This window comes from Corvus hawaiiensis, chromosome 18 (genome assembly GCF_020740725.1).
Source record: "Corvus hawaiiensis isolate bCorHaw1 chromosome 18, bCorHaw1.pri.cur, whole genome shotgun sequence".
Classification (NCBI taxonomy): Eukaryota; Metazoa; Chordata; class Aves; order Passeriformes; family Corvidae; genus Corvus; species Corvus hawaiiensis.
Window position 1 is genome coordinate 3,586,857 of NC_063230.1, and position 15,911 is coordinate 3,602,767.

General features: G+C 49.9%; 1 protein-coding gene across 1 annotated transcript; it reads right to left on the reverse strand.

Annotated features, from left to right (window-relative positions):
• Positions 1-11,518: 11,518 nt before the first annotated feature.
• LOC125335499 (ATPase MORC2-like) lies at positions 11,519-15,774 on the reverse strand. Its single transcript, XM_048323170.1, has 5 exons — positions 15,561-15,774; positions 15,045-15,236; positions 14,857-14,950; positions 13,261-13,449; positions 11,519-12,413 (listed from the first exon to the last, which is right to left on the reverse strand). Exons 2-5 carry the CDS (start codon positions 15,203-15,205, stop codon positions 12,345-12,347), a joined length of 513 nt encoding a protein of 170 aa, XP_048179127.1. The 5' UTR covers positions 15,206-15,236; positions 15,561-15,774; the 3' UTR covers positions 11,519-12,344.
• Between the last annotated feature and the right edge of the window lie 137 nt (positions 15,775-15,911).

A 15,911-nucleotide genomic window follows, 5' to 3' on the forward strand; every position in this document is an offset into this window, starting at 1 on the left:
GCCAGTGTCTGGTGGGAAGGGCAGGCCACGCTTTGTGTAGGTGAAGCAGTACCCTGCCCTGCTCCCAGCCCGTTGAGCTGGGCTGTCAATCATAGCACCTAGGGGGCGGGGCTAATCTGTCCTCTAATTGGCTGAGTGACTAGCAGTCCCACCTGGGGGGCGGGCCCACAAAGGCCCAAGGGCTTAAAAAACGCTGACCAGGAGGTAGCCAGTATCTGGACCTTGCCTTCTCTGGGGCTCTGTGGGGGAACTCAGGAGTTGGTAGCTATAAGTGTCTTTTGCTGTAGCTTTTCTGTCTCTGTCTCTCCTTCTAATCCTCTTTTCATGGAACTTTTTGGGGAAATGCTAACTAAAACGCTAAGTAATGGTATGATAAGTGGTTATATGTTGAATTTGTTGGTTTATTTACTCCTTTGCAAAAGTTTCCTTAATTTTCTATAGTTTTGCCTTTTGTGTGATTTTTCAACTCTTGCAAATAGCTGGTGGGGATTTCTGCTTTGCACCAGCTAGAGTAAAGGAACCTTGAGTTTAACCTCTGAATTCAAGGGTCTTGGATGTAACACCTATCTCAACTATTGTCTTCTTCCTGGGCAGGGTGTTCTTGTCCCAGGTCTTGGGACCTTCGCTGTGGTCCATGAGCAAATCAATGGCACAGAAGAGGTGTATGTGGTCCGAAGACCCGTGTTCCAGCTGGACATGGATATGTCCTGTTTACGGGAGCTGGTGTTCCCAACAGTGATGATCCCTGGTGAGAAGGGATCCAGCTCCCCATTTGGGGGGACTGTGTTCCCTCTGCTCTTTGGGGGAGGGGGAATTGATTCCAAAGATGGAGGACAGCTTGAGTTGCCCCCAGACCAAACCTGTCCTTCTGGCATTTTGCCATGAATCTCATGTGAAAATTTGCTCAGCTGTGGCAATGAGAATGCTCTCCTCCTCACAGGTGACATCAAGATCATGCCACTGGATTACTGCTGGCTGTCTCAGACCAACTCCCTCCCACCTGACATGGTGAGGGGCTGTGTGGAAGAGACCATTCTCTTGTACTCCTTCAAGCTGAGCACCAGGCAGCGCCCTGCCTTCACCTTTGAGAATATTGGCATCCTGTCCTGCCAGGACAATGTCCTATGCATGCAATTCCACTGCAGCTGCATTGCAGGACTGGCGAGTCAGGACATCTGGGTGGCTCTGCTGCTCATGGTGAGCTGGAATCTGGGGACATTGGGGTGCTGGAGCATGCCCAGAGAAGGGCAGAGTGGCTGGGAAAGGGTCTGAAGCACAAGGCTCATGAGGAGCAGCTGTGGGGGCTGAGCCTCAAGAAAAGGAGCCTCAGGGGGGACCTTCTTGCTCTCTGCATCTACATGAAAGGAGGGGGAAGCCAGGTGGGGGGTCAGTCTCTTCTCCCAGATAACAAAAGACAAATTGCACCAGGAGAGGTTTAGGTGGAATTTTAGGGAAAATTTCTTCATGTAAGAGGTTGTCCACCCCTGACACAGGCTGCCCAGGGCAGTGGTGGACTCATCATCCCTGGAGGGATTTAAGAGACGTGTAGATGTGGCCTTGGTTGCACCTGTTGGTCTCAAGGGTTCTTCCAACCTTATTGGTTCTTTGATCCCATGATGTTCACAAATTAGGTTTGGGAAGAGGGGTTTGGAGAAGTGGCTCCTATAGGAGCAGGAGACAGGTCTGCTTCCATCATGGAAACCTCCTGACAGCTCCCTGTCACTCTGCAGAGGCTGTGGGTCCCAGGTTCTGGTGTCAACAATGGAGTGACCACTGCTCAGGGGATGCAGGCTGCACAGGCCCACATGTTCCCCAGGTGCGTGCATTTCCTTGGTGATTTTCTGGTTCCTTCATTGCGTGCAGAGTGTGGGATCTGCCATTCCTCAAGCCTGTGGCATCATTTGCTTCTGCAGTTGGCCTCACTGATTATTGTGGGTCCCTTCCACTTCAGGATGTTGTCATTCTTTGATTCCAGGTTTCAGCTCACTGTGTCCGAGGCTTTTTCCACCCAACACACAAAGGTTGCAGAGAAACACAGGGTCAGAACAGGTATGGGATGGGTTCCTGCTGCTCTGTCGCACATCCTTTGACCACACAACCTCACAGGCTGCTCCCAAGAGCTTCCTCCTTTCCCAGGGGAACAAGAGCATCCTGGAAAGTTTTCCCTCCCTATGCTGCCAAACCAGAGGCCAGGCAAGAGGCAGCAAGAGCCAGGGCCAAAGCCACCTTCCAGGTGAAACTCTTGTGGGAAGAGATTGGAGGGATCCTTGCACCCTGGGTGAAAGTCCCCTCAGACACTTGAACTGTAGCAACTCAGGAAGGTCCATGGGAGACAGCGATAGCTCCCCACTTCTCCTGAACACCTGGGGAGTTTTGGCCCCAAGGAAAACAGGTTCCCTATCTGCCCCATGCTCATGGCGATGACTCCTGGTATTTCTGCAGTGTGCTCCCCTCATGCCCAGCCAGTTCTCCCAAGATGAAGGAGACAGGTGGGCAGGAGTTAGCTCCTTCAGCCAGTCCTGACATCACACTCCTGGCTTCTGAGAACTGCCAAAGAGCACTGCAGGTATGTGCAAGATGGATCAGACCTGAAGGAAACCCCTCAAAATCTGAGCTTAATCGTGCCTGACACCTCCAGGAGGTCTGGCAGCTGTGTGCAGAATGGGAGCATGGGAATTCCCACTGGAGAGAACAGAAGGTGGAATGGGCAGCGTGGGAAGCCTGGGCTGCTGCGGAGAACCAACAGATGCCACAGGTACAGGCAGACCGTCTGTGTCAGGTCACCCTGGCTGCCCATAGAACCCCCCTGGGAGAGGGGCACAGGGGGTGGAATTGGAGGTCAGGGGGGACCACAAAGGACTGATGAGGCATGGGACAGGTTCCTTGGAGGGGCTGGATGTTTCTGGAGGGCTTAGGGTGTCCCAGACCGCTTTTGGGGGTCCCTGGGCTGGTTTGGGGGTGGTCCCTAGGAACTGGGGGGACTCTTAGGACCCCAGGAGATGGGAGTCCCTGGGCACCCAGATTGAGAGAGGGGTCTCAGATGGGGTTACGGTGCCCTGGGGACTGTGAGTGTCCTGAGGCTTCAAGAGGACTCTTGGGACTCAAGGAGAAAGGCATCCCTGGTGTGCAGTTGGGGGTCATCCAGGTGCATGGCAGGGATTTACCTACATATCCCCCAAGGGAGAGCTCTGGGGGGTAAGAGCAGCCATCAGCCAAGATGGGGTGCCAACTCTCCTGGCTCTCACTTTTCCAGGAGTCCTCTGGGAAGTGGCGCCTCTGGTTTGCTGAGAGTGTCCCCCTCCTTGGCAGGTATTCGGCGCTGGAGGTGTTTGGGCTCCCCACCGTCCATCCAAGCCCCCAAGAAAGGGGGTTGCTGTGAGGAGGAAGAAGACTGGAACCCCCCTCCCCACAGAGAAAATGGCAGAGAGATTCCAGCCTGGGACCAGGTGGGTGGACATGGGACTGTGTGAGCGCAGGGTGGGGCGAGGGGAGAGGCAGCTGGCAGCTCTGGGATGACGATTCCCTGTTGTTGCAGACATCTTTCCCCACGAGCCATCCAGGTGCTCCGTGGGCTGGAGCCACATCAGATGCGGAGGAACATCTTCATGTTTCTGGCTGAGAACAACCGACGGCGGCAGGAGCAGCAGAGGCAGTTCTGCAGGTAATTCCAAAGGGATGGAATTCCCCATGTCCCTCCGCTGAGGCAGCCCCAGGGGACAGGAGCGAGATCTGGAGGCTGCCTTTGGGCTGGACTCCCCTGACAGCCACGTGGACACCCAGCATCTGCTTCCCACGTGGGACGGAAAGGTCCTGGCTGAAGGCAGAGGGACCTTGATGGCTGGCTGTCCCCTTCCCAAACCTGAAAGCATGTCCTTCCCTGGCAGAATCCTACCCCACAACACCCTGTCCTGAGCTGGGACACCTGTATGGGATACCCAAGGTCTCAGCCCAACCTGTCTTTGCCTCAGCTGCACCAGGGACCTTCTCCTGGGCTGGGAAATCACCAGAGGCATCTCCATGGACACCTTGATGTGATCCCATCCCAGGTGGTCTGAGCCAATCCTGCAGAAATTCTCTGCCTTCTCCCCACCCGCTTGATCGGAGGCCTCTCTCTCTCTCCCTCTCACCTCAGCTCCAGGTGCTGGTCCAGCGCATGAGGGGTTGGGGCTGGAGCAGTGGCTGCAGCAGCAGCTGCTGGTGACGGGGCTGGGAGGCTGCTCACCTGCTGAGGTCCACCTGTGGATGCAAAATAAATACCTCTGTTCCCACCTGGACTGAGTGGTCTAGGCCTGGTGATGAAGCTGTCTAATGGCTGGGACTGTGCTGGGATGGGGAGGGGAAGCATTGTGAGGGGACACAGGCTCTTCAGGAAGGTGAGGAGGTGGGTTTGCCCCTTGCCTCCTGCTCAGGGTGGGACCGAGCAGCAGATAGGCCAAGGTGGGTGCCATGTTTGCAGGTACCTGCTCTTCAGGAGGAACAGGTAGGTGAGGCTCCTTCACAAGCCCTGGTCCTCATGGGGGACCTGTGCCACCCCCAACCCGCCCCACCCTCCCCTGGTACCTGACAGGAGGAGAATCCAGACATGTGGGAGATCTCCAGAATGCGTTTCCTGGCACAGGTGATATGAAACCAAGAGGGGGAGGTGTCACCACCCGTGGGATCATTGGTGCCTGCTGGGAGGTGCCTGCAGTGAGGTGCCACCATCCAGGTGGAGAGACTGGGGAACACTGGAATGGGGGGGAACTGGAGAGCAATGAGGGACACTGGGAGCACTGGAGGGGGCACTGGGAGCAGTGCAGGAGACAGGGAGCAATGGAAGGGGCACTGGGAGCACTGGGGAGACTGTAGAGCACTGCAGAAAGCTGTCACTGGCCTTTACCTCCCCGGGGCAGCCCATCATCTGCCCCCAGCAACCCTGGGCCCTGGGTATTTTCCTTCCCCAGGGAGGGAAGGCACTGTCTTCCTCCTTTGTGAGCCCACCTCCCAAATTTGGATACCACCTCCAAAACTTGAACACGTCCAGGGATTGCTCCCACACAAAATGTGTGGGGGCAGAAAGGTCCTGGCCTTTACCTCCCCTGGGCAGAAAAGGCACCGACACACCAGACTGGAGAGCACAGAGGTGCCTTTGTGAGAATGAACACCTATCATTGCAGCAAGGCTTATTGCATCCCAGAACTAGAATCACAGCCAGAAAACTCAAGGGTTTGACAAACAAGGAATAATTTTTTTTTTTCCTCCATAAAATTCCAACTTTTAATAGAATCCCACACAAGTTTCTGATTGATTTTGTACAGTGCCACCTGACATGGCTTTTCAGGGGTGGTTTGTATTACGGTATCCCGCAGCTGTAGGGAGGAGAGGAGAGATCCAACGGGCAGGAATTGTGCAGCAAGATTGATTTATTTAATTATTTTACAAACTCTTTTATAGACTTTTTTCTTCGTAGTCTAATTGGTCAAAGGATCAGCCACGCCTTGGGGTGATTCGCTAAAATCCTAAAACGTCCATTGTTAAAATAAACCATGTACCATAAATAAACTGTACCATAAACAAAGCTCTGCAAGGTCGCAGGTGTTCATAGTTTATAGAACTCTGCTAATATCTTCCGTGAGAGAGAAAGTATCTCACGGGACTGGAAAGAAGCAAGAAAAATTCTTGCTAGCAGCAATATTGTATCCACAGTTTGGTTTGGGGTTTTTTTGTGTCATTTAGCACAGTGGCAGGGCACTACAGAAACGAGGTGCGAAGCAATGCTGAGGATCCAGGATGCCCATGTCCTCCATTTTAGCATCTTTCCGGCAACAGCAGGACATCCCAATGACAACATCCTTTCAAATGCACTTCATCAGTCACAGGAAGATAGGAATGACCTTCCCTGAAACTTTGAGCATGGCACATTTGTGCATGCAAGTTACTCCTGGGGAGGTTCCAATTGGACACAGAGGAAAATTTTCCACAATGAGAACAATCAGCCACTGGAATAATCACCCCAGGGAAGTAGCGGATTCCTCAACATCAGACACTTTTGAGATTCAGCTGGACCGGGTGCTGGGCCAATCTTGTCTAGACTGTGCTTTTGCCAGGAAAGGTTGGTCCTAGATCCTTGAGGTCCCTTCCAAACTGGGATTCCATGAGTTTATGAAATCAAACAACATGCTCCCTATGCTCTGCTGAACCTTTTCTGAAGGCAACACCCAAAGGCAGCTTCTAGAGAAAAATTGAGACCTATCTTCCTAGAGTCACTGTTGTTTTTCCATCCCTCAGAGCTGACTGAGCAAGGACTCATAGGACCAGCTCTGCCCCTAGGAGAGCAAGTGGCACCAGCCAGTGGCAGAGTGTATGTCAAAATGCTGCAGGACAAAGCTTATGAAGTCGGTGTTGTCCAGGTTGTGGAGCCCCCCCCACCCCGACACTGGTTGGTTGCTGCCAGGCCACGCAAAGTTTCTGCAGAGGAAACAGGACCCTTTGCAGATGAGTTACTCCCTCACTAAGGCCTGCAAAGAAATCAGATGCTGAAGGACAAGAAAAGTTTCTTATGGCTGAAGAAAAGCTTTTCACAAAGCATTCTTCTGCACCCAGAAGACCCAGCTCTCACCTATAACCCAAGCACACTGTAGAGGCAGCCTTAGCACTGCCATTCTCCTCCACCCCTCCACACGCAGTTCTGGAAAAGGACTGTTTCCTTTTGCTCATGTGCAAGAAGCTGCTTTTCTCTTTTCACTAACTCTGGCCAGCTTTCTTTCCACCCAGAGCCTTGCATCTGATCACTAGTCTGATTAGGCGTTTCTACAGGGAATCACCTGGTAAGGAGGGTTCAGAGGAAAGACAGAAAAAGGCAAGTGACTAGCACACAAGGCAACCCCACTCATTGCGCCTTCCTCCAACGTGTCTTGTCTTTTGGGGAATTCAGTACTCACAGGAATTGTTCTGCGTGGTGGCAGTTGCTTGCGTCCGTAATGGAGGAGTGTCGGGGTTTAGGATTTTTCTTTTTGTTTCTTTCTCTCATGGAACTTTGTCCCATCTATCGCTCCATAACAATCCATAACCATAATGATCAGTTCCTAGAAGAGACAAAAGAAGCTGCCAAGCTCAGGGGAGGAGGGCACCTGGCTGCACTTCTCTTATCTGAGGGTTTCTCTCGGAAGGGCAGAGATACCACGAGAATTGGGCTGGGGAAAAGGGGGTTGGGCGCAGCTCCTAGCTTTTGAAAGGAGTAAGATGAATGTGTCTTTACAAACAGACTCCTAGCCCTATCTACAAGCGAATCTGCTTGTAGATAGGGCTAGGAGCTTAGAGATAGGGAAGCAACAGGAGAAAACTCTCAGTTCTAGAAGATGTTACTAATTGACACAGACTGTTGCTCAGCCAAGGCCATGTTAAATTCCTGAACCTAGAGAAAAAGAACAAAGACTTAATAGAATTATGAATAGGTTTTTTTCTTTTATATAACAAAAAGGGGGGTGCATATTGAGGGGGGCATAGAATAGGCGATTCAAGAAGTCTGTATCTTCTGAGTACCTCAGCCAATGGGGAAAGGAAGAGGGTGTTGTGGCCGGGAATTAGGATAAGAAGGGGGTTGCATACCCCAGCAATTCGAGAGACCCCATGGGAAATGCCCATGTGTCATGATCCGCTAATACAAGCGAGGGTCGTGATGGTTCGTTTATAGATCTCAGATGCAAAAGGACACAAGGGATTTCAGTCTTAATCAAAAGAGTGCACCTTTATTAAGTGCCCACAACACAGTAAAATGAGACAGAGGAGAGAAAGAGAGAGAGAGAAAGAAAACAAAGTAAAAGAGTAGAGAGGAAGAAAGGGGGGTAATAGCTACCAACGGATGAGACAAAGTCCTCGTGGTCTTCTGCCAGTAGATTCTTCTTCTTTCTGTGGGGAGATCTCGTCTCAGTTATTTTAGAAAGTCCCTTTATAGTCCTTCCCAGAAGCGAGGGGCAACTGGCCAAGAGGTGGGGAAATCTACAGCCATTGTTATGAGGCCCGTTGCTTTGGGAAAACAGGTACAGGAGAGGTGTACAGGACAGGTCATTCTTTTCCGCTTCAGCGCAGTCCTTCCCGCCTGGGCAGCAAGAATGGTACAGTCCACTGTGACCTGCACTCATTTTCCTCAGGAATGTGTACCAGTTCCCAGCGGGCACACCTGCAGGCAACACTTGGCAGACACCCCACCTCAGCCAGGCCAGGACTCCTGTGTTCAGTCTCTGTCGTTGGTGATGATCGTGAGGCAGATGAGGGATCTTCGGACCGTCTCTTACACCATGGCCTCTCCCTTTATTCGAATAAAGTTACAGGACTCCTCTGTCTCCTTTTTGGACATAAACCTCTGGTGTTTGTGAATTAATTTTCCTGACACTCTCTTGCTTTCTCAGCTTTCAGAAGGGAAAGAGGCTGTGGTCACTGTGGGAAGAATTCACCACCACTGCGGGGTTCTGTCTCCTGCTGCTTTTCTTCTACCATGAGTGGAGCTCTTGCTCATAAGTGCGGCCACTGCACTGGGACCTTGTTAACACCCTACCTCACCAAACAAAGGACCCTTCACCATCTGCTTGGGTGCCTCAGGGGAAACCCTGGGATCCCTGAGCCCTTTCCCTGTCCAAGGGAGTCTCTCCCAGCCCTGTTGGGGAGCCGGGCTGCTGCTGCCCAGCCCCTGCCGTGCCTCTGCTACTGCTCCGAGGCTTTTTTGCTACACTGTAACCCCACACACCCCTGCCTGCCGGGACACCCCCGTGGCTCCGGCTACAGCTTCTGGGTTTCTGCTGCTTCTTGCTTGCTACCCCGTGTGAGCTCGTTCCTGCCATTCCAGCTTGCTGCTCCCAAGGTTCCTGCTGGGGCACCGGGATCGGCTGCCCCTGGGGGTTTGTGGAGCAAGCCTTTCTTCCATCCCTTCCACCCACTGCGTCTGCCATACCACGTGAGAGAGACGACCGGGTTTGTGCCGCAGCGCCCCCTGCAGCCACGGGGGAACCATCGCACCTGCCCTGGCCAGCCCGGAGCCATCAGCGCCCCTGCCGGCTGCGACGGGAGCTGCACCAAAGGGGAAAGTGCCTGACAGCCGAGAGAAGGCTGCTACTGGGTTACTGGTTCTGTTTGTTGTTACTGCTGTTGTTGTTGCTTGTTTGCCTTCTTATATATACTACTAGAACTAGTTATTCCTATAACTAGAACTGTTATTCCTTTTCCTGTATCGTTGCCTGCAAGCCTCTTAATTTCAAAGTTATAATAATTCAGGGGGAAAGGGGTCATATTCTCCATTCCAAGGGAGGTTACTGCCTTCCTTGGCAGACACCTGTCTTTCAAACCAAAACAAGGAGAAAACTCTGGTTGACAAAAAGTGTGTCAAGAAGTGTTCCAAAAGAACAGGAACCACACAGTCCTTCTTATTTCCTCATGAAGAAGCAACTCTGGGAACTAAGGAGCTCTTAGGGACAATGAACACCTCCAAAACTGCATGCACACACCCCTCAGATTTCTCCATCCAAACCAGATCAGTGTTACTTTACACCTCTGCAGAGCTGTGCACTCAGGACATCCCCTCCGTTTCCACAGCATTTTAGTCCACGGCAATCATCAAGAATTGGTGAATTTCCCAGACCCGCTTGGTTTCTCCCAGAGTGACCCTCACTGTCTTTACCCTCCCACAGGCAAGAATACCAGTCACCTGCTGTTCCTGCTGCTCCCAGAAGCAGATGCAAGGGGAATGTGGCAGAGAGCTTGAAGGAAAAGTGCAGCCTCACCAGTAGAAGTGAGCTGGCATGAAGCACCCAGCTGACAGCTGCACGAGGAATTTCCAAAATGGGATGCATAAAGAGGGAATTAAGCTGGCCATAGAGAGGGGGAGGGAATGTTGTGCAAAATGAAACTCGTGTCTTTCTTAGTATTTCTGCTGTAAGAAGCAGCTGAAAGCACAGAGGAAGACTTAGGGAACACCTGAAGCATCAAGAGGCTTAACTGCAGGATGGAGGTGTCATGATAGGGCTACAGGCAGGGGACAGGTTCTTGATGTCAGCTGTAACGGCTGTCAAGATGTGACAAGGGACATCCCTGTGTGATACTGGGGAAGAACACCCATGGGAGAGGTGTGTGGGGGAGAGCTGTGGGGCAACCTCCACCCCTGATTTTAAGAGCTCAACACAAAAATGTCCTGAACCACCTGATAACAGCTTTGGAGTGCACCCCACTTGAAGCCAGCAGTTTCCATACCCTCTGGAAGCATTCTCAGACTTTGGGCTTTAGAGGTGTTACTAAAACCTGATGTTACACACAGATATGCTTAACAAATTTACAAAAACAAAATCAAGAAAAAGAGAAAAGCAGCTGCAGAGGATTTCCTGAAAGGGTTTGAGAATGAAAAACTTGATTTATTGGCACTTAAAAGTTCTTGGCTTGCTCTTCCTAGCAAAAAACCTTGGTAGAAGATCAAAAAAATTAAATGCATTAAAAAACAAGAATTAAAACTGGAAATGAGAAGTTCCACAGAACAGAGGGAAAAAAAAAAAACCAAACCAAAACAGTAGCACTTTTTAACATGAGAGAAGTAGGGAGTCAAACTGTGCCAGAAAGCTCAAGAACTGTGTAAGAGCTGTTAGCCCCACACTGGTGTCCTCTGGGTGCCAGGAATTAAAGCCTGTGTGCAGCAGCAGCTCTGAACTGCAATATAACAAAACCTGCTTTTCTAGAATGTCTGCTGGCTCCTGGGAAGGACAAAGATTTCTTCTTTCACCTTAATAAAAAATGCATCTTCTCCAGATTATTTTCATCAGAAACAGCAGTGTATCATCACAACTAACAAACCTCCGGTATGTGTGAGGAAATGGAGACTGGTGCAGCCTGCTCCTCTGTTTAAGGAACCCTCTGTGCAGGAAGGTGTATGAGGATGGGGGAATACTCCTTACCTTCATTTACTGTGGGATGTCAGGCCCAGATTCTGGATGGAAGCAGTCAGTCTCACCACAGAATTCAGGTAATGAGCAAAAGCCTTCTCCCTCTCCTGTGGTGTGTAGAAACTTGGGAGTTCTTCAGGACTATAAACAATTAGTGCCAAAGATTATCTGTGCAACAGATATTTAATTTGGAAGGGTTTTCTGCAAAACATCTACTACACATCCAGGTGTCAAGTGAACCCCAAGGGTCCATTCCACCTGACCTTCCTGATGGTGGGTACCTCTTGCTCACACCATGTTTCTCCAACCATCTGGCTTGCAGGGGACTCCAGTTTCTGAGCATGAGTCCACAGGCACTTTGTCCTAGCAGGCCTGAGAAGCTGCTGGCCAGCTGACAAACTCAGACTGAGTTCCCTTGGCCACAAGTGGCCTACTAGGAGCTGGCTGCAGCTAAAGGATAAGAGACAGGTGTTTTCCTTGCTGCAGGCACAGGGCCAGATGCCAATCAGCGGTGTAGGGCTCCGAAGGCTCCAAACAGCCTCTCTCTAATAATTAGCACTCCCTAATAATAAAATCACCTGGAAGAGCACATTGATCAAAGCAACACAAACCTGAGGGGGTGACAATAGAACAGGAGTCACTTTATTGTCAGGTGGTCGAGGAGTTCTTCTGACACTGTAATTACGTCTCAAAGAAACAGCAGCAGAAGTGAGTTATAAAGTGACTGCAAGCAGAGAACACAAACTCCAGCATTCTCCCTCTGATGCTGCCCACTATGAACAGTCCAGGAGGTGATCCTCTTCTAGAAGGACCCTCAGCCTCTTGGTTGTTACCACGGTGGCAGCGACCTCCTGTTCAGGAAGCTCACTGCAGGTGCCAGTGCCCAATTCCCCAGATCCCCCGAGGTTCCACCCCCTCTGCTCACAACTCATACAGCAACATCTCCTTTCTATGGCTCAAATTCATGGCTTGGCTTTCTCTAGCCCAGGTTCAGTATCCTCCACAACAAAGTCCTGGCCCACTCTGCTTCAGCTCAAGGCTTATTTTTTAGTTGCTGCCAGGTTCTTACTGAAGACAACATGCTAAGCAGAGTGCTCTGGGCTCCCAGGTTTAGCATATGAATATACCCAAGATGCAAAAAGGGTACTCACACTTCTTACATCACTAAAACCACCCATCATATCAGGCACAGCTCCCATTTCTTTTAAAAATAAATATTTATAAACAAAAGGAAGAGATTCAGAGAACTACAAAGTTGGAAATTTTCCTGCCAACAGCACGGATGTTTCTTATGTACAGTCACAGGAACAAGTTATATACCAACGTGAGCACTGTCTAAAAAACTCTCTCCTCATCAGCTGCCCCAGTCCACCTGCACAGAGATCCACATCTCCCACTGCAGCAGCCAGCTCCTCTGTACTTCTCCAGCACTCATACTGGAGCTGCTCAGTCTCCTTTCATGATCAAGTCCTCAATATATGCATCCAGTTCATCATCTGTATTAATATCAATGTCCTGAAACCAAAGCAACAAGAAATACCAGTGAGAAGTGAATCTTGAAGAACAGTGCAAGAAAAGAGGAGCCAGAGCAACTCAGCATCCTCTGTTACATCTGGTCTGCTCAGCCTCTATGCCCCAACCTCCAGCACCCTCCAGCTGCTGACAGCTGCTTTCCCTGTCAGCCCCCAGAAGACAACACTGGAAACCCATCAGCACCTGATGTTCAAACAATGCACTCAAGTGATGTATTTACTGTACTGATCTCAGTCGAGGTAGGTTTGGTTGGGGTTTTTTTAGATTTAGTACATTTTCCTAACAGGGAGCAACTGCTTCCAGATGCTTTCAGCAGCCTTTCCATTGGCTGATCCTAATTTTATTAAAGTAGTTTTAAAATTTAAAGTTAATTTATTTAAATGTTTTAATTAAATATATATTTTCTATTTTAATTTAATAGTATAACTAATATATCAATTTCACCACAAGATTTTTTTTTATCTCATTTGTTTAAAGGTTTGCATTTCTATATGTGGAGTTCAGAATCTGCCCAATAATGGGGCAAAAATTCCCTGCTGAGCACTGCCTGTGCCTCGGGAAATTCTCCTGCAGCATCATGGCAGAGAACAAACAGAACCTGTGTACTACATACACGCTGTGAGAAATCATTCTGTGAGAATTAACACACATCAGGACTCCCAGGGCCTGGATCTCAGGCAGTGGGTGGGCAGTGACAGCCCAAGCCATTCCCAACTGAGGAAGCTGGTGCCCAGTGAGACACTGGACTGAAACACTTGTAATGCCTGGAGGGGATGAGCCAGGTGGCTACTCCGAGGCAGCTCAGGGTTAGCCACTCCTCCTCACCCACCTCCTGCACTTTCTGCAGAAGGGCCATGATATTAGTCCTCAACTTCTGCAGTTTCTCCTCTGTTTCCTTCAGCTTCCTCTCTGAGTTCCGGAGGTTTTCCTCGCAGGCTTTGGCCCGGGCATCGGCACGTGTCTGATATGAATTGCACAGGTTCTGCAGACCCACCTCATATTGCTTGAAATATTCTTTCTGTAGTAGGCAAAACACAACAGATGACACGTTAAGAGAAGGCACCAAGCATCACAAAAACATGAGCACTCACAGGCTTGTAGAAGATCCAAACTCCTGGCCCCCTGATCAAATCCTCCCCGCAGTGTGCCCCTGCATGCCCTGCCCATGCTCATATTTACATCTGATTTGCCTACTGCAGCCAGCATGGAACTCACATGGGTTTTCACATTCTTCCAATACCAGAACTGCCCCAAAGCTGCTTGAATTTAGATTAAGGGTGCAGTGTGCTTTAAAAAGCCTGAACCCACAGGTATGCTGCAGGCAAGGCCTGATATCCCCTGTACACTGTGAGTATCCTTGGTACAGATCACCCAGGCAACACAGCCTCTCACTGCACGGTAGGGACAGCTACACTCACCAAAAACCCCAGACACAACCAAGGTGTCCTGTGGAAGGAGCAGGAGTGGTAACTCCAGCAAATGCCAGGAGATGCCTGAGTTAACAGAAGGGAAGGAGACAAGAGAGAGACTGCCAATACACACACTGTGAGAGTGGGAGTAAAAAACAGCACTGGCTTTGGTCATGTGGTCATCTGCAGGTGGCTTTTGTAATTTACATGTGCCTCCTGGAAAGGTCTCTCTTGGTGGTATGTTGGAGAAGGAAAAAGTCAGACAGGCCAGTTCCCTTGCCCTGCATTCCAGCCAGCACTGGTCCTCCCAGTACCAGCCCGCTGGTGGAAGACACTGGTGGAAGCTCAGTTCCACCTGTCCTGTGCTCAAATAAACAGAGGTCAAAAGTCTTAAGGTGTGCAGCTGACTCACTGGCAGTCAACCTGCTCTCCTGGGGAAGTGGGAAGGGGTTGGCTTCCATGTTCTCTCACACCAAAGTAAATGGCCTATAAAGGGACTGAATTCACACTAACATTGTGGGTTCAATCCCTGTATGGGCCATTTACCTAAGAGTTGGACTTGATGATCCTTGTGGCCGCCTTCCAACTCAGAATATTCTGTGAATCTGGTGATAGTTATTTGTTATTATTTATCATTTTTAAGATTGTCTCCAGGTAAGTTATAAGGCTGGGAGCAAAACAAACAGATATGTCTACCTCCTGCTTCTAAAAACCTCTAACCTGGCCTCTCTTTTTTAGAAGTTTAACAGCAATGGTTAAGAATTTATGATAGTAGCAGCCAACAGCATTCCCACACAGATGCATGGTAATTAGAAAAATCCTCAGACAACTTCTGTAAGATTCAAGGCATCTCTCAGAGCTCTCATTCTTTTCCTCAGCTATGTTAAGTCTGCCAAGGATCCAAATTATCTTTTTAAGAGTGCACTCTTGCATCAACAGGATGCACATTTGCCATAAGAATGGAATATGTGTGGTGAAAACACACAAACTTACTTTTCTAGAAGTACTGAACTCACCAAGGGAAATGCCAACAACCCTTCTGAGCTCATGGAACTCAGCTCATTTTTGGAGATTGGAAAATTTGGAGGCAAGAAGTATCGCAAACAATTCCTGTGCAGGAGAACAAAACACAAAGCCAGAGTTGGGAGTTCAACAGACTGAAGCAATCAGACTGCAGAGCTCACAAGGTCTGTGGTGAACCCACCGAAGGATCTGGACTAGCAAGTCAACTGTTTCTTGGCTGCTGCTGGGACCGGTGGTGTCAGGCTCGATTCTGACGCAATCCGAGGTAGAAGGTTCAGCCACAACCACCTCCTCTTCCTGCTGTGTGTCTGGAGCCTGGTACTCAGGAGAGGGAGGCTTCATAAGCCTTACATCCTCACTGCCCTTCTCTACCCTGAGAAAAAGTATTAAGGGAATGTCAGGAATCTTTTTCTACATTGGACGTATGTGAAACATGGTTAACAGTTTCATCAGAATCTGTACCCAAGTGTCACTCAGACCTCTAGACACCTAACAGCTGCCTCCAGGGCAGGCATCAGAGTGACAGACTGATGGAGTCTGTCATGCTCATTCCTTATGAAGCGCTGGACAGTCCTGACCTCGCAGGTTTCCTGACATGACAGCAGCACATTTTTCTTCAGCATCTATGGCAATAAAACAGGCCCTTCCTCCCAAAAACAAAACAAGCCTCCAAAATCCAGTAGCTCAAAATAGTTACCAGCGATCCCTTGGCGTGGTGTCTGTAGGGACATAATCAAACTTCACCTTCCACCGGATTGCGTGCCTGCCCCTTTCCACAGCCGTGACACGGCCAGTGAACCATTCCTTGTTCACACGCACCTCCACGTGCAGCCCCTTATCTGTGAGGGGGAAGCAAAGGTGTTTGCAAACATTCAGCTGCTGGAAAGCACATTCTACAGGAACTCTAGAGATTCAGGCACCTCAGCAGGGAGCACACCTGAACCTCCGGCAATACCCTCAAACAGTAATGGACACCATCAAAACACAATGGACACACAGGTCAGCTCCTGCTGAGAAACATGAAGATACATGGAAATGAACTGGCAAT